This window comes from Antedon bifida, chromosome 2 (assembly GCF_963402885.1).
Source record: "Antedon bifida chromosome 2, ecAntBifi1.1, whole genome shotgun sequence".
NCBI classification, from domain to species: domain Eukaryota; kingdom Metazoa; phylum Echinodermata; class Crinoidea; order Comatulida; family Antedonidae; genus Antedon; species Antedon bifida.
In genome coordinates this window covers 30,419,083-30,438,731 of record NC_136227.1, presented here as the reverse complement: position 1 = coordinate 30,438,731, position 19,649 = coordinate 30,419,083, and the positions used below count along the sequence as shown (strand labels likewise).

The 19,649-nt window shown below is 30.8% G+C and overlaps 1 protein-coding gene across 7 annotated transcripts in view; it reads right to left on the bottom strand.

Moving 5' to 3' along the window:
- LOC144834484 (G protein-coupled receptor kinase 3-like) overlaps positions 1 to 19,649 on the bottom strand; it is a 63,866-nt gene that overhangs the window by 23,446 nt on the left and 20,771 nt on the right. For all 7 annotated transcript variants that reach the window (XM_078689300.1, XM_078689296.1, XM_078689298.1 and 4 more), the window contains exons 5-11: positions 12,442 to 12,516; positions 11,866 to 11,927; positions 10,474 to 10,525; positions 6,934 to 7,025; positions 6,649 to 6,736; positions 1,470 to 1,551; positions 412 to 637 (exon numbers count right to left, since the gene is read on the bottom strand). In XM_078689300.1, coding sequence (XP_078545426.1) covers positions 412 to 637; positions 1,470 to 1,551; positions 6,649 to 6,736; positions 6,934 to 7,025; positions 10,474 to 10,525; positions 11,866 to 11,927; positions 12,442 to 12,516 — 677 coding nt within the window. The remainder of the gene's footprint in view (positions 1 to 411; positions 638 to 1,469; positions 1,552 to 6,648; positions 6,737 to 6,933; positions 7,026 to 10,473; positions 10,526 to 11,865; positions 11,928 to 12,441; positions 12,517 to 19,649) is intronic.

The following is a 19,649-nucleotide window of genomic DNA, read 5'->3' as shown; positions in this document are numbered from 1 at the left end:
ATACACACACAAATTACTGTACATTGGGAGAGTTAATTTCTAGTGAGAAAAAAATCATAGCGTTGCTTAGGATTTGAAGGGATCAGCGGTAGAATAGAATTTCTACCTACCACCGACTGCAATATAATTCGTACAAAATTTGTGGGAAAACAAAATCAGTGCGTTTATAGGATCTGAACAAGGGAACAGAGGGAAAATAAATTTTCTAAAACCGAACACCAGGAAATAATTTTGCCAGTGACCATAGCAAAATCTATATAACTATCTTACTTCAACATTTTTATGAAATTCAATACACTAGTTTTCTACTATCTAGACTCAAAATTTGGTTTGAAATTATTGCTAAACGCAGTATTTAGATGAAATGTTTACCTGAACAGCATTCATAAAAACAAAATATCTCCTACTTACACACTTGCATGTGGCTTCTTCTTTGAGAAATCACACGCTAAACCAAGATCTGAGATTCTAACATGACCGTTCTCGTCAAGAAGAATATTGGCAGGCTTTAAATCTCTATACACAATGAAACGCGAGTGCATATGCTCCAGGCCTAGGATAACCTCCGAGGCATAGAATCGCACCTCTTTCTCTGAAAACACTCCATGCTGTGTAAGATGATAATGAAGATCACCACCTATAGAAAAAAATGTAAATATAAGTACTGTACTATACTTTGTTTGCATTATAAAACTTTATAAATATACAAATATATTTATTACTTTAAAAACATTAAACCAGGTCATTTCTTGTCTTGAATGTGCGTTCTAAGGTTAATTATAATAAAAGAGAAAAACAATGCACTACCTAAGTAGCTCGCGTCGAAAGTTCTCTTGTAGACGTTTCTAGGCCTAGCTTAGTTAGGCTTAGTTTTGTAGGCCTAGCTGATAAAGAGCGGTAACGTACGAACATTGTACACTAGCTATAGGCCTAGCTGGACGTTGTATTTTAGCTGAAAAGTTATGGTTCTTTTATTTGTTACCCTTTCACGCAATCGATCGAAGTGGGTGCATCACATCACAATATGAAAATATCAATCCGCAGATGATGCATGTTGAGATTGATAGTGGGCCGCTAAAAGTATTTTAAAAGTGACTTAATTTTCACATTTTTAACCGTTTAAAGACGGAAAAAATTATCGCAATAGTTCCATATGTTTCCCTCAACGGATCACATTAATCAAATAGCGTCACGGTTCGCATGCGTGTATGAAGACATGTAATAAATCGGGAGATCAAACCTGGTGACAAGTTGTTATAAGTTGTAACAACTTATGCAAGTGTGAAAAGGGTATAAGAAAAATATAATTTCATTTCATTTCATTTATTTATTTAACCAAAACACAGATACAGAACAGAACAGAAACAGAGAACAATGGTCAGGGGCAACTAAAGCAAAACAATTACTATAACTCAAAGAGTCAGTTGCCCCTTAGATAATGATAATAAGACAAAAATATATATATTAACCATTCATTAAATCCAGAATAAAGCAGAGTTTGTCTGGTGTCTGGAATGCATATGTCATACAGACAATGAAAGGGCTATCCACCTGTGGAGATACAAAATTAACATATTTACATATTTCATAAATTAATCTCATGATATTTAAATCAATACTACAGTACAACAATAACAATTCAAGATATAATTTATTGACCTTTTGAAGAAAATAATTTTTAAATAAAATTTTGTTGAATATGCTGTTGTAATGTCACATGTAGACACTTTTTTTTTTCAGAGGTAAAATATATATCTATTTGCAACTACAATCTCGTAAATATTTTATTCAGTTATGTATAAAGCTAAATTAATGGCCAAATGAAATTCAGTAGGCCGAGTTCTATATATTATCATCTATAATTCGTAAACATCAGTCAAAAAAATCGTATTTTATGAGATTTGCATTGCATATTGTTTCCCAGAAAGGTCGAAAGGTTAATCTTAAAATCTCTGGTTTAAATCAATAAATGAAAAAAAAGATTGGTTATAATGCATTACGTAATTACAGAAATCGTATCTGTCATATTTTTTATGCCGCGCATATTTCAAAGTTTGACAAATTTATATTTTCTTAAGATTTTTAAAATACCAGTGGATTACCAATGGTACATGTAAGGAAATCTGATTTTTTTCTTTTGTTTAATACCTTACTATCATAAAAACATACATACAACACCAATTAAAAAAAATATTTGTTAGATAGCAAAATAAATGTACAGTATTATTGGATTAAGTTTATTTACATACATTCAACAGTATAACAATTATAAGTAATATAAATAAAGTTGCTTAAATTAATTATCAATAAAAAATCCAATGTTGTCACAAATTATTTATTTCTGGTTTAATATTGTACCGTTGTTTAAACACCATGATTTTAGCATAAATGCTGGCCTTCCCACGAACCTTTACCGAGAATTAACCGTGTGATTGATGGTCTAAAAATAGCTGTAGAAACGAGGCTTTTCGTTGAATTTAATATATCTCTGTGCATTTACTTCACCAGTTTATATCCTTAACGAATCAAATCAAGAGACTGCACAGATTTTGTAAAAATAATTGATTTTGTGATAGATAAAAATGAACTTTCAACTTTAATATAATTCTCAATTTACTGTAATTCAATTATTTAAAATGTTAAAAAGATGTAAAAATAATTTCACAGAGATAAAAGCAATTCAACTTTAAATAATGCTCTTTTTTCCTACTATAATTAATGTTCATTTCAATGAATATTTGAGATTTAATAAGATGTAAAAATCATAATTTAATTAAGTGTATCTTTAATCGTTGAGGAAGGGGTGGAAGCTGAGAAAACATTCTTTTCTTCAACAGCAATATTTATTCGCTTCTAAATGTTGTTGCTGTGTACATAATTGCTAGTCAAAATACTAAATAGCTAATTATATGTACAGAATATACAGCCCATTTGCTTTTTAGCTAATAGTATTGTTTTTCATTTTAGAGCGTTCCTTTTAAACATAATTATTCAGAATAGAAAGGGACAAAAAATATTGATACCGATTACATTTTTTGTATAAACAATTTCTCAATTTTCTATATGACTGGAGTACAGGTTAAACAACAAAGCCAATTAACATCCACAATTGAATGGTTTATCCATGTTAGCTACTGTTTTATAACATTTTAATACAAAATGAAACATGTTAAAATAAACTGTTTTATACAAATATAGGGAGTTCCATTTGCACAATTTATTTGTAACTTACACTATGACAAAAATGAAGCATACAGGGATCTGCACATGTACTTTATATTCTAGATACAATTTGAACTTTCACCTTATTAAATGATCAGTTTTCATATACAACACTCAAAATTATTAACAAACAACTCGTGGAAAGGAATATCAATCCAAGCATGTAATAATTTACCATAACCGGGAAATGTTTGCATTGTTATGCATGAGCGCACATTAACATCTGACCTCCCACGACTTCTGGGTCAACCCCCGTGATCGTAGGTCACGGTTACCATGCCAATGGCAACAGAAGCCGGCATGTGACTGCTACTGCCAGCATGGATTCCATTTATTGACAAAATAAGTTAGTTGTGTCATAGGATATTTTGATGAGCCCACGTTAAATTTGTCTTGTAGCATGATACGAGGTACAAAAACCTGTCGGAGTGATAACTGTCGTTTTTATCTCCGAGTAGGTAACTGTGATACAAATTAAATCACAATTATTGCACCGCGTTTACTCCATCGTAAAAGAATTTTTGGCACAGGGACAGGTGGTTGACTGCACCGCAGCAAAATACTCATGCAGACGCACAAAATAAGCACTAAATGAAAAAATAACATTCTAATTGCTATAGAGCAAAGTTATTTTTATTATATGACCTTAATAAAAATAGATAATATAATATGTTTCAATGCTGATAGTAAAAACTTGACCATTACAGTACATTTTACTATTCCGTTTCAGTTAAACATACTATGGTCCCCTGTTTTCATTTCCTTTTTGGCAGTAACAATTTTGTTGACTATAAATTACCGTAACCATCTTTAACATGACAAGAAGATAAGTATGCCCTCGCCCATACGATATCTTGATTGTGTTGTGTTACGCTCAATATCCTTTGTATCACAATTTGGCAAGTAATAGTTACACTAACATAATTGGATAAATTAAGTCATCTATGCGTTAGTTTGCACTTACTCAAGCATATCGAAATTCTGTTTAAAGTCACTCTCTGAGGTACAATTAAAGTGAGCTAGTGTATACATGTCTCTACATAGTGATGTACAATCTTATAAATAAATTGTGCATAAAGTTGGTGTATGGAGAAAATTATGATTATGATAAAGATTATGATTACGGTGTTGACAATAAATAACAAATTCACAAAACCAGATAGTCAAGTGAATTTACATAGTTATACTAAATGTTAAGTTATTCTACAATAGGACTTGAACCTCGGATCTCCAGATCACAAGACTAGAATCGTATGTACCCTCTAAACCACCGAGCTTGCACTGTTAGTGAGATTGAATCTTAATTCCACCCACTAAAAATGTTGGCTTACTATACCGAATATTTTTTAATTACTATCACATTTACATATTCATGAGTTAGGTCCCTAGAATTATGGAAAATGTACAGGTACTACTCTAGTAATCAATATTGTATCTAAAGTACAATCGACATATTGTATTACAATTCTAATCTACGCAGCATTTACTAATAATGTTGTAATTCGTATGTGCCAGTGTTTTAATAATTAGAAAAGGTCATTCTCATGAACTGCCACTGGTAAAAAACAGCAAACAACCCTTTACAGACATTGAATTTTTTTAAGCGTTTTCTATCGCTTCATACTATTTTTTGTACGACTCCAGCACTAATATTTGCACTGATGAAGACATGTTGTGAAAGGGCAGAAAAGGAGCTCTCCCTTACAAAATAAGGGCAATTTAGGGCCTCCTTTCAAATGGGGAGATAATGAGGAATAGAATACTCTATTTATATTAACATCAGGGGTGGGTACAGAGGATATCGCTTGGGTTGTGTGCCCCCTCTTTGAAAGCTAAAATGACAAAATAAACTACGTTTTGATATCTATGAACATACTGCAGTCAACTCTCCCAATACCGGACTCTCTGAAAACTGGAAACTCTCACAAAAAAATTCATTTTTACCATTAAAAACACATTCTGAATACCAGACTTTCCAGAAAACCAGACATATTAGGTCAGCCCAAAGGTGTCCGGTATTGGGAGAGTTGACTGTATTAATATGCAAGTACTTCCCTATCCTGGATCCGTGAAGGATTTTATATAAATATATTTATATTTTTTATACATAAATTAATAACATATTGTTTTGCAATAATTTATTTTTGAACAAAAAATAATTATATTTCATACACCCTAAACTCTACGATTTTCATTTTAATTTTGTGAAAAACAATGAATATCAAGGGCGTGATAAATTGTATATAAACTCCAAAATTAATCAGGTATAAGATTAGAATTTGTCATTTATATTAAATTATGCATATCCAATAAATTGTCTGAAATGGTCATATTATACAGAGGGGATTATCACTGTGCTATACAACATAATTAAATTGTTAAATAATTTATAATTTGTCTATTTGTATAACATTTACCTAGTATTTATTGACATCACAACTATGAAACAGGAAATATGTATGTAAATATTTAATAACTATAACATAATTTCCAAGAATTACTCCTCAATATTTTTTTTTGTGTGTGTCCTTATAATATTCTACGTAGAATTACAATTTTAGAGTATTAAGTTCTCTAGTAGCGATAGCACTCAAATTAATGACTTGCGCCCAATAGTAATAGCTACAATAATAACAACACATTAAGCTAAGCCGTCACTGAAAGCCCTCAAGTTTATCTTAAGCTCAAGTTCGATCCAAATCACATTCATGGTATATTCAAACTGGCAAGTTAGAGTACACAAACTGCTATAGTCATGTACACAACAAGTAGCTTTTGAAAATATATTGAATATGGCTTGCAGTGTTGCATTATAGGGTGACATACAACAACATACAGACTCAACAGTCGAAAAGCAAGGCTCATGCTTCTCCGAGTTGAGTTGTAGTGAATGACATTAATGACAAAATAAGCTTAGTTTTAATACGAAGATTAGCTGCTATAACACATTAAACATTATAAACATCATGTTCTCATTCATCATGTAACGCAACTCCAAGAGCAGAGCAGTTGTCCACATGAATATGTGGCTCATGTAAAACAACTGCACTTGATGTACACTGGAAGTCACACATGACAAATAAGGAGGTCTTCCAAATATAACTACCACCATCTCAATGAGACACAATTTGAAAAGAAAGCAAGCAAATGTGGTGTCCAACCCAGTTACCTGACCAACTTGGGAAAGTGGAAAGACCTATTACATACATTGACCAGCTTCGAGGCTACACAATCAGATCTAGAAACCAGTACGCAAATTAGACAGAGAACTCATTGGAGTTTGCCAGATGATGCCAGAGTGATTGAGTGATGATGATTTGGCTCATAACCCAACAATACGCTTGTGAAAAACTCGAAATTGTAAATAAAAAATTATACAGTAGCAGGGTATTTATATTATTACAATACTAATGGTATATTACTTACCAGGGAAAGCATTATACGTTCATTGAGCGCTAAAGTTTCGCCCTGCTTCATTTTAATTCTTTTCTTATCCAGACATTTCATTGCGTACCTAGAAATATTAAGAATAAAAACATTACCTCAAATAGTATAATAATTAGTAATAAGAAGATCTTTATCTGAATGTTATATTGTTTAGTTGTTTAAGTACCAGTAAGTCCATGCCTTTCTTTACAATAAAATTTGACCAATTTTCAAAGGATATGGTAATACTAGAGTTGGTGCAGTACTAGAACTATAATTCCTTACATTTTTCCTGTGTCAGCTTTTCGACAACCATAAACTTCACCGAAGCCGCCTCTGCCTATTATCCGATGAACACTAAAGTCATTCATTGTTAACTGGAAAGAAAAATTGTATTACAATTTGAAGCAACTTTTTATATACTTAAATGTATAAAATGTTTCAAGTTTTTTTCTATTTTATCTAACATAAATTGAATCGCATTTGATGAGCGGAACAAAGACTTGAACCTAAGACCTTGTGCAAATCTATCATCTACCCATTTCAGCTGCTGATATTGTCGAAATGAACATTTTAAATTTTATTGACCTTGTTTTGCCTAGACAGACGTAGACGCACTCATATATCTAGTCCACCAACGCAATATCAATGAATGTGATTTATTTGACACAAATGATCAACAAATACAACTTTTGTATTTAATGAAATAATTTCAAGAAAGTAGGCCTCTGATCTAATTGCACTGACAAATTCCGCATCAATGACTTCTATAGCGACGACGTATATGTTGTAAAATATGTGCAAGACTGTATATTGGCATAAGTGATGATAACAGACTGAATTCTTCTATGTAATTGAGTGTCATAAACAGACAGCAGCCTACAGTACATATAGTTAATGTACTAATGGTCCTGTAGAGTTCTATTGGTAAACGTTTAAGATTTCAAATATTCAAGCAGAGGGAAAACAAAATTCTTGCTGCCACATACTGTAGGGTAAGCATGCAATAGGGGAAGGGGAAGAATAAGGGGGAGGGGAAGGGGAAGAACAAGGAGGCGACAAAGGGGAAATGTTATAATCCTATACAGTCAATTTATTTTATAATATGTTGCACATCTATAAGATCATTACCAACCTAAGCCACAGTAGTTTAATAGTGGGGCATCTGCTTAGCCTAAGTTTGAATCTTTGGCAATTTTGTTCTCTTATCAAATCTAATACACTTTTATTTATTAAATTTCATTTATTTATTTGACCAACAAACCATGATGTATAATATACAGAGATAAATTGGTCAGGGACTGCTAAATAAACAAGATTACTATAACTGCAAGAGTCAGCAGTCCAATAATCTAATTATATATTTATTACATTCACTGGATAATTTCCATTTCTAATTCATAAAATGGTCTAACAGTAGGGTGCCAGCATATTCATTGTTCATATCATAATACGTATCTCTGCATCAATGATAGATATAACAACGCTGACAACAACACATGCCTTTAAGTATACCGGATCAGAAAACATAATCCTTAGAAATGCCAGGCAATTCACATAGTTAAGAAAACTAGTCTGCAAAACTAGTCTACTACTCTCACAGTTCATAAAGCATCTCTACTTTAATTTCCACTAGAGATTTACCATGCTCTTTGATAAAACAACATTTCTGTTATAGTTCAACCAACAATTACGAAGAGTTGATAGCTTGGTATAAACAATCTTTAAGACCTTGTAGATAACTAGTCATCTGTTCTCACACGTAATCCAAACGCAATTTTAAAGGACACACAAAAAGCCGACGTTTTGCTGCACAAGATTCAAAAGACATTCAATATATTTTTGATACAGATACAGATTCATTTATTGTCCAAAATAAATGGAAATTACAGTGCTCATAAACCTTGGCTTGCCTAAAATAAATAAATATAAATATAAGGGGGACTATCTAACAAATGTTTTGTTATAATGCCTTATCCCAGCTGGGTAGAACGAGTACTTGTACAATATAGCATGGAACACATCGGCAAGACGTTCGCTGTAGAAAGGGTCAAGCGTTTGCACAGACGAACCAATTACTTTCCCCGCTCTACCCAGCACCTTTTCAATTCGGTCTTTATCCCCTTTACTGATATAATTTGTCTAGGCTTATTATTAAAATCTATTGCAATATTTCTTTTTAAATTATAATAGCAAAGATAACCTTTTAATTACAATTTCCCAGTACAAATTCCAGTCATGTTGACACCATTTCAAATGTTGTTTAAAACCTTCTCTCTCAGTACAATTCCAATCATTTTACTATGAAATCTATTATGGTCGGTCTCGGATTGTAGATTTCAGAAATCCAGAAGATTCATTAAACAAAATTGAATTTTCGAACGAAAAGGAAAGCCAGGCGACGAGTTAAAAATCTGGGATTCTCCTAGTAAATCAGGGAGACTTCCATGTGACACCTGATAAATGGAAAAATGCAGAAGAGAAGTGAGTAGAGAGTATTGAGATCACAAGTCACTTTTATATGTCGTTTTTGTATACATAGATATTTTATATCTCTCAACGAAGGTTTTTTATATTTTTTTTGATGTACTGTAATTTTTATATTTAAATATTGTTATTTTATTGTAAAATCAAAGGTTTTTTTATATTTAAATTTTAACTTTTTGATGTCATTTTTATATATGAATATTGTAATTTTATTGTAAAAAAATGCAACAATTCAGCCTTTGGCTGCTAATGTATTTTTATCGTTGAAATAAAAATACCAAAATATATATATAAATCATGTGCTAATGGTGCGGTGCGCGTCATGGTTATACTGCTATAAAGGAAATCATGACAACTAGGAAGCACTTCAATAAAAAAGGACAAAGCATGTTTTCTAAACAATGAACTATTACATAGTGTTGTGTTCAAATGTAAATAGTACACCGACTGAACTGAGTGGGTGGGTGTATTTATATCATTACATTTAAATATGGTTTTCATGTTATATTAAGCAATTATAAACTCATTTTCCAAGCATTATTAGGATATTTTTTTAAATAGTGAGGTAACTTGACAATTACAGGAAGAAAAGAATCCAATCCAAAATCCAAAGTCTCATTTAGGGCTTTTATGTATAATCTAAAGGTTTCTACACATTTTGTTTGTGTGCGTGCTTTGATTCTGTAATGTAAATATAGATTTTTTTCTCAAATCGGATTCAGGTTTAGTATGAATCTAGCATAGCGCGGAGTTGCTAAACACAGAAGCAATCTAAACAGTTTGCACCCAAACGCTCCAAAAATCACTATGTGCACTCAAAAGGTATAAGATGAACTAAGTACTTGAAATCTCCAATGCACAAAAAAGTTCCAGGAAACACAGAAAAGATGAGGCAAATGGCTAATAACCTATGTACTGAAAAGAAAAAGGCTCTAAACACCCAAAAGCCTCTGAAAGCACCATCGAAATCCTAAAAATTGCTTATAACAATATACAAAAGCCAAAGTATAGTTGGGACCATTCTATAGTCACCACCAGGTAGGCTGGCTTCATCAACGCTTCTATGAATGGATGACTAGTTGGGAGCAGGAACGCTAGTAGACCAACTCCAGTACTGTTTTGATTAAGATCATTCAGGAAATTACCTCACGATATTACTTTCAACGTATGTGGAATGTGTTCATACTTCTTCTCTTAGTATAACTAACATTTAGAAAAAGTATTTCCACAAGGAAGTTTTTCTTTTGTGGCGTATTCATAAAGCAAACACAAAATAGATAATGTGAAAAGGAACTAACAACAGAATATTGATAATGTAGTTCAAAGTATGTTACTTACATTAATATTTAGTTCTACATTCTTCCACTGGCAAAACCTTGTGAACTTCTCACTATAAAAAAAAAAAATGTTTTGTTTAATGGAAAGTAAATTGTAACAATCTTTAGTGTTAAATATAGTATTTATACTGGAGAGGTACGCAATCAATTTCAATGTACCACATTAGGCACCCATATGCGTATGAATGGTGCAAATGGCCAAACACTAGAGCCACCATCACCACCTAAAGACATGCAATTGTGTTCACAACCAAAATACAGTTCCGTTCATCAAATGAGAGTGTGTACTATGAAACCAGGCACAATTTTATAGCTAAAACTATTATTCTAAAGTTTTTGAAACAAAACACATTTAAAAACATACAAGATTGCTAGGTAAATATTAGTTATTCAAGTTATTGACATTCAATCAGTATATAATCCAATTAACATAATATGTGTCATGAATATTAGCAAAAAAATTAAGTTAATATTGACATAGTATAATAGATATGTGTGCATACACATATGGTATAGAGTATTTTCTTGGATAATTCTTATATTTGTAAATGTTGCAGACTGCCATGTACCCAGGTTTATCCTGTAGTGGGCGGGTTTACTAAGCCTAAATTGAATATGTCGATCAAATTTACTAGTATTTAAATTAGGTTTAGTATATACTCCAGTGACCTACTTACATTAACAAATCTACACAAATTGTTAAGTTTTACTATATCAAATAAAAATAACAAAACTAACAAAAGGATGTGTTTAAAACAAGAAACATAGGATTTTGCATACCATTTTATTCCTTTATAATAAAAATATTTTTTTTTTTTAATTTTATATTCTAACATGTTGCATACTGACATGTATGGATCTATACTCAAAAACAAAAATATTATAAGATAAATTTTATATTTTAACATAAAATATACATACAATGTCAATCACTTAAATTTACTGGTATTCAAGTGACCTACTTACATTCATCAACATGAATTGTTCATATATAATAAAACAAAACAAATGGAACAAACAAAAATAGATGGTCTTTTTTTAAATGGGTAATTACAAGATTAAAACAATAGAAGTAATGACAATGCAAAAGCCATGCGTTAAATACGGTTACAAGACAGACAAAACAAAATTATAATAATATACAGTTTAATTTTAAACCAAAGAGATGACTTATTTATCCATGGTTATACCAAGTTAATTAAGAATTGATTAAATATATTAACTTGTTTTTAGAACAATAATTCTATAGTTAATGTTACTCCAGTGACGTCTTGCTGAAAATCAAAAATTATAATTGTTTTTCTTTAATACAATTTTACAAACTATCCCAAACTAGTTGGCTAGCATGGCTATGGAATATTGCCAATATTAACAAATTATATGTACTTCTTACCTCTCCAAGAATCTCTTGAAAATATCTCCACGTAGTGAATTGAGAATTTCGACAATATATGGCTAAAATAAAATAAATACACTTGTAATTTATCAAATAAAAGGAACTTTATTTATTTATTTTTATTTGAACCATATTTAAACTAAAATAATTGAGTATGCAGGTAACTGTTTTAGGTATTAGGCTAATCATCACTGACCATTGGCAGGAATATAACCTAGAATCTTTACATTGGTAAGAATGTTTGCCACCAAGAGGTACAGCTCCACAACTTTGGGCATTGCTTCCAGTCATAAAAACATAGAGTGCATTTCTAACTCCGGGACCTACCTCCAAATTGGACCAAATCTATGTTTACTTTAAATATCAATTAGGCTTTAATATGTATATAAAGTATTCACTTTCAGATTATAACTATTAAACAAATGAATATAAAATATGATCCTTAATTAGAAGAAGACTGTATGATAATTGTCATGACTGTAGGATAAATGTACTTGAACATGTTTATAAACTATAAAATTCATGTAGCAATCCTAAAGTGCATATAATGTAAATATTGTAAGTACATCTCACCTCAAAGAGATTTGAAGGTACTTCACGTTTTGTCAATTTATGCCTGACAGATTCCACTGCTTCCTCTGAAAAGGGCTAATAAAAGAAAAATATGATTATATTTAACATGGAAATGTAATTATGCAAATATAGAAGGACAACCCCTCCACCGCCTCATCCTCTACTCAGGAAATATCGCTATAACCAAGGGAAATATATGTTATATAACACTATTGCCAATTACCCCATTCAGGGAAATTATGTGGGTTTATTAGGGGTTCTACTTTGGGACATCCTTATTTAGGTGACAACCACGTTTAGAGGACTTATACAGTAAGTGACACTTTGATGAGTCCCAAAAAGTGTCTCCTTAATAGGGGTTCTAGTGAAAAAGAATTAATAGGAACATTGTTGTAATATTTATATTAATATTTTTATAACAATTACATTGTAATACATTTATACTAATTACAATGTACAGCGGAAGAACACTAGTCCCTTAATTGTCAGATGCGCACCAGATATCAATTTGATACGCCCTCATCTATCAGTATTTTTATTCACGAAGCAGGATCTCCGGAGAGATACTTTTATATATATAAACACAATAGGCATAGAAATTAATTCTAAACCACCCGATGATATACTGAAATTTAATTAATTAATTTGTAACGATAAGATGTTGAAATCTGTGAGATTTATCCTAAATTATCTTAGCTAGGTATTTAATTATTAAACAAAACACAAAATTAATTGTCATCATTCAATATTTACAGTGCCCTGTGAATTTGATTATATATAACCTCACCCACACTCTTGACTTGGCTGCTGAATTAGGTCAAGCTTCATAAGAGTGGGTGTATAGTGTCTTAATTAAATTTTACACTTTATTTCAATGAAAAATCAATTGAGAATCACAAAAAAAGCATTTAAAGTTCCGAAATGTGTGTATAATTGGGTCAAGCAAGTTGATACAAAAACTATGAAAGGTTCATATGACGTCATATAGAGCACGTCATATTCAACTATTGTCAACCTATCATCCATTTAATACCAGATTATATCTACAAACGTGCTATCAAAACCAACAATATTTGTTTAATAAAAAGCATTTAATATTTCAAAACACAATAAAATGATATGTTATGTAGGTTTATGGTACAGTTGAATGCCCTGTGATGAATATTAGTTTGATAATAATAAGTTATTGCACAGTATTATATTTTGTGGGTGCATTTTATTATTTTGAAATCCATTTGTATTACTGTTTATAGAAAACAACTTTAAAGGACAACTATCTGAAATTACTTTGTGATTACCATCATTTATAAATTGAGCGAAAAACTGTGAAATACCTAAAAATTCTACAATGTACGCTACAGTTGATTTTTTGTACCATTTGTATTTAAATAGTTTAGTAGAGTCCGAAATTAACTTAACCATTTTCTATTATTTGTTTCTATTATTTTCGCATGTGGTAAAACATAGTATATATTTCTGGCCAATCCAGAACTAGAGTATAAATCCAGAAATCATATGCACAATATCAACAATTTTTCCATAAACAAGCATCCAGGGGAGTATAGAATAAGAACAGGACTGAATAAAGATTAGATCAAAGCAGAGAAGAGTGGAATTGCAACTGTAAATTCACTCTTACTGATTGTTCACACACTTATGTTAGAATAAGGAGTAGCTGGGAATAGTGGATTAAAGCAGAAAAGAGTGAAATTACAGCTGTAAATTCACTCTTACTGATTGTTCACACACTTATGTTAGAATAAGGAGTAGCTGGGAATAGTGGATTAAAGCAGAAAAGAGTGAAATTACAGCTGTAAATTCACTCTTACTGATTGTTCACAACCATGTTAGAATAAGAAGTGGATTATCAGGATTTAAATTAATTGGCTTAGAACTTGATGTGAACAAGGCTAATTGTATTTATAAACCACCCACCAGCTATCAGATTAAATATGATCAACTTGAACATTATATCAAACTATACCACAATGTAAAGAGCAGCCAATCAGTGTATTACCAATTAGGAATACATAATTGATAGAATTTCTACAGGGATTTTCTAAAACTGTCCAACCCAATATGAATCCATACAGTGATATTTTTAAAAGAAGAAACTCTTTTCTGAGGATATCCCTAACTAATGATGAGTAGAAAAATTAGTGAAGATGTTGATGGAAATAGGTGGCAGGAAAAGTATGGGGTGTTGACAGCATGGCACATTTTGAATCATTCTGCACATCAAGACTTGTTAGGAGCAGTAGTTCAAATCTATCCAAACACATTTTTAATGTTCATCCCAGCCTAATATAAATGGACACTACTACAAACTTTATCTCATGATTTAAGAATATAGTAGTATCCAAATTCATAGGTGAACGAGGTGGGAGGGAGGATAGTTATCCAGCCTATAGGTCCTCAAAAAATACAACACTTCAATTTATAATTTTTATAAATATGGAATGCCATACTAGGCAACATCAAAATGCTCTCACTTTGACCTCCTTAAGCCTACTTAAAGAGATATTATGATAATTGAATTGCCTAGTTGGTCAATCAAATGCATCCCTCAGCTGGTTCTCGGCTTGACCGATGGGAACATTATCTGGTTATCTTTGTGTTAAATGTTTGAGAACGATCAACCATGCTGATGTCCAATTAAACATTGAATATTTTCAGATGAGAAATCTACAATTGGTGGTGATATTTATTGGCACTTTTTACTGTTACTACTATGATCATACCATGGCTTAATAAAAATGAACATATCCTGGGGATTTAAAGGAGCAAAAGATCAGCCAGTCGACATTGTGCAATACAATTGTTGATGCGCTATGATCACGCTACTATTAATCATCTTTAACTGTACGCTGTGCTTTGGACACATATCTCCAAAAATTGGACACAGTATAGTTTCTCCAGTGTCCTGAATGTTTTATAACACCTAAATAAAGAATTACAAAAAGCATCAGGGAGGCAACTATGGTTTACAGGGTGACCCAGACTATTAAACCATCTGTTTTTCAAATGCACTGCAAAATCTTCATATATTTAAATATTGCCATCCACCCATCCATCTTCTTAAAGCTCTGTCTACACTATCAAAAAAGTTTGACAAAAAAGGTGTGATATGCCCAAATATGGTAGTGATATGCCCAAATATTGTAGTGATATGACATCATCATGTCCATATATGGGCACATCACATTTTGTTGTCACAAAGTTTGATAGTGTAGACAGAGTTTTTCACAATGCAATTTAAATTACATGGAGGAATTATTTAAATAATTATATTACTACTCAAATGATTATACTACTGTATCTATTCTACACTGTAGCCTTTATTACTATCAAACATATTGTTACAATCTAAAATTGATATTATAATTTTGTATCAAATGAAAATAGTAAAATTATATAAACAAGTTTTTTAAAAAACCTATAACCAATATTGTATTACCGTCTTTTGCAAGCGACTTCAAAATTCAATATATGATTATTATAATTTAGCCGGAGAGAATATCTTCCATGACTGAATATTATCACTACTTATTAAAGTATATATATGTTTGATATGCCTCACTCAATAATCCTATCAATGTATTAGTAATAAAAATATCTTATATCCCAACATCATCTTCTTAAATAATGAGTATTACTTTATCAGAGGCAGTCAATCAATGGGTTTTTGCATTCAATTTACTGGCATTAACTGCATAAAAAATGGAAAGAAACTCTTATTTCTTTTTCAGAAAAAGTGTTTTTAAATCTAGGATGATATAAAATAATATGTTTAATTATGCATACAAAGTTTCGCAGAAACCACTTGACATGAAATCATGTAGTCACTCAACAAATATGATTAAAATATGACAATAGCCATTTCAAATTTAATGTTAACATTAATGTAAATATGTTTGCATTTCACAGTTCAAGAATGATGTCAATGGATTTAGATACGATAGGAACAAATGTAGTTACCCATCAATTGGTGAATATTTGCAGGAAGTTGGAAACAAATATACCACTTCAATTTATAAATTGCCACATCTAATTATTTGACATCCTGTTGATGTCGTCATAGCAACCACATAATTATATATTTCATCTTGTAATTTTTAAGAATTGATTATTGGAGAAAAAAATGCTCAAATAATCATGCTTTAGAAAAAAAAATATACTGTATAATGAAATTTATTACAACAATAAAAATTACGGGAGAGTTCATGTTCATTTTAATGAGTTTACCATAAATTGCAAAACAGATGATTAATGAACTTTATTCAGAAATAATTCATAATCATATCATTTTTTTTTCTTAAATAATAACAGTCTTATGCGCTGATGAAATATTATTCAACAATAAATGTTATTTCCACTATTTTCTACATATTATAATATGTTATTCAACATTTTATATTATCATTCCTTTAATACGTAAATTAATATAATACAAATTACTAGTAAACTATTTTAAAATTATGAAGGAAATATTTTGCACTTAGGAATATAATAATAAAATATAATATTTTAAAATATAATATTTTATTATTAGTAATATTCCCTAAGTACATAATATTCCCTTCATAATATTTTATGCTTTATTTCTATAAATTCTTATCTTTTATGTATTGTATAATACATACATAATATATAAATTTACTATGCACTAGAAGGTCATACAATATATTAATTGTCCACTGTTTAAATATATTGTATATACTAAACTGTACATTATAGAGTTCTGTGGTGTGATGTCACAACGATAGATGGCGCTGCGAGGTTGCTAGCGCAACCAAAAATGCGTTCAACACTACTATGTTGAAACTATAGATCTGTATTTCTATCAAATTATGTATCTTAGCTTGATTTTTTTTAACTTACAGTAAACTGTAGTTGAAGAATAAATAGATTAGTAAAAACAAATATTTTAGTTATCTTTTGAAATTTTAGTTTGTTTTTATTGAAAATTAAGTTTTAAAATGACTACTTCAATAAGCCTATTCCAAACCATTGGTGACCTTTGAGTCACTCATGCAGGTTGAACGTTTTCTAGTTACGAAACGGCGTCACCTACTGTCATGACGTCACTACCGCAGAACTCCATAGGTCTTTTATTTCATAATTTGACACATCTATTAAGGGGACACTTTCCTACATCTTGAGTACACTAGTTCCCAATTATTTTCTCTTATTTAAAAACAGAAACCCTGGGCAGAAGAAAGCTGGCACGGATAGCCTTCTTACTGTATGTGAAGTATATGATAGTATAAATTTTAAAGATGTATTGTCCCCCAAAAACTTGAAAAATGAAGATTAATAAAATTAGACTTTAAATAGGCCATTTTGCAGTTTTAATAAAGTTATTCACTTCTGTATATAAAAATAATTTTTAGGGGGGGGGGGCTATATATCTTTAAAAGTTCACATAAAATAAAAGTTTCGACGACCAAAGGTCATGTCAATCGATATGTTATCGGTCGTCATCTGGACCTAGAAATCATCAAACACATCCCAATATTCCCACATGCTCACAATGAACAAACATGACGTAGTTTGGTCGTCGGTCATAATAAGCTCCCTATTATGTGCATCATTAAAATGATCGGAAAAATAAACATTTTTTATGGTTCTCAGTTCACAGGAAACTAAAAAACATTAAGGTTTTATAGGTCCATGTCGTTTGTAGCACAATATGGTCTTGTTTCTTTGCTCTGTGAATAAATTACCCCAATTTCTTGGTAGCAGAAATGGGACAAATTGTCAATAACCGGTTAAATGGCAGTTTGAAAATAACGGTTAAAAACACCCAATCGATTCAGTGTTAGAACTTCATTTAACCGGTTATCGCTGTGAAACTATTTGCTGCACCGCAAAATAACATTTATTTTATTTTCTGCTGTTTACCTTTAGTCGACTACTGCAGCATCTTCAACATTGAGCGCATCACACTTTGGGTATGTTAATCGACGGCCACCACCCAATAGTTAACCGTATTTGGCAACACAAAAATGCAGTCGAAATAAAAATTTTATTTTACATTCATTGTCAGGATTTTAAACTGGACCGCATTTGACAAATTCTTAATTTTTCCCAGTATTTTATTTTCAAAAGAATTAGGTCATGTAATACCAAAGGGCAGTATATAAAAACTAAAAAGCAATTTATTTAATAATCTGTTATATTCAAATCATTTAATTTTAAATGTATTATGTTTAAACCTTTCAAAGAGAATTTACTGATTTCAAAGTAGGGCAGTTCATTGAGGAACAATCGTTAAAGATAAATTTTATAGAAATATTTACACCTGAGAAGTATGCTTTCTTTATTCTAGCCAAGACACAGAAAAGGCAATTTATCCGTATTTTGTATTTCACAAACTTGGTTTTTTCTAATACTAGTGTACCTTATTTTGTTAATGTTCTATAGGTAAAAGTGTTGCACTGAATGTATTATTTAGTCCTTACAAAATGGTCATTAGAAGGACAATTTAGGGTCGTTTGGTTTTCATTTAAATATTCTTTAATATTAATGTATTTGTTTTTAACAGTACATGAAACAACATTATGAGGAAATAATACTACTAATTCTACAACGCTTTAGTTTTTGCAATGAAAATTTGAGGGACCTTAATTGTTAGTTTCTACTTGTTTTGGGTCACTCTCCGTTTGTTTTAAAATAAAATAAAATACACAAAATTTGCACTGAACTATACATTAAATACAACTAACAGAATCAGCGAACAGCTTTTTCATTTTCTATATACACGCATATATATAGCAATATGAAAATGTATACGCACGACATAATATTGAGTGGGCGGTTCATGAATATTAATGAGCTATGGAAACTAGAATTTGCATTGCATAATAAACATTAATATAAAATCATAAATAAGCTTATATTCACAAATATTGGCAGGAAGAAAGATAGGATACATTGATCTTTTAGGCTTAATTGTTTATAGTAATACCTTCTGTTTTCATTTATGGGTCTTGCATGACAAGAAATTTCTTCTTGCAATAATATTGTTTCATATTACCATTTTTTTTGTATTGTTGACCATTGATACTGATAGAAATCAATAATTTATAGAATTATTATTATTATTATTTAATGGTACAAAAATCTTACTACAGAAAAATTGGAATGAAGTCCAGTATCATGAATAAACAGTTAAATCGTAGCAATAAATATCGCTGAATTTTGGA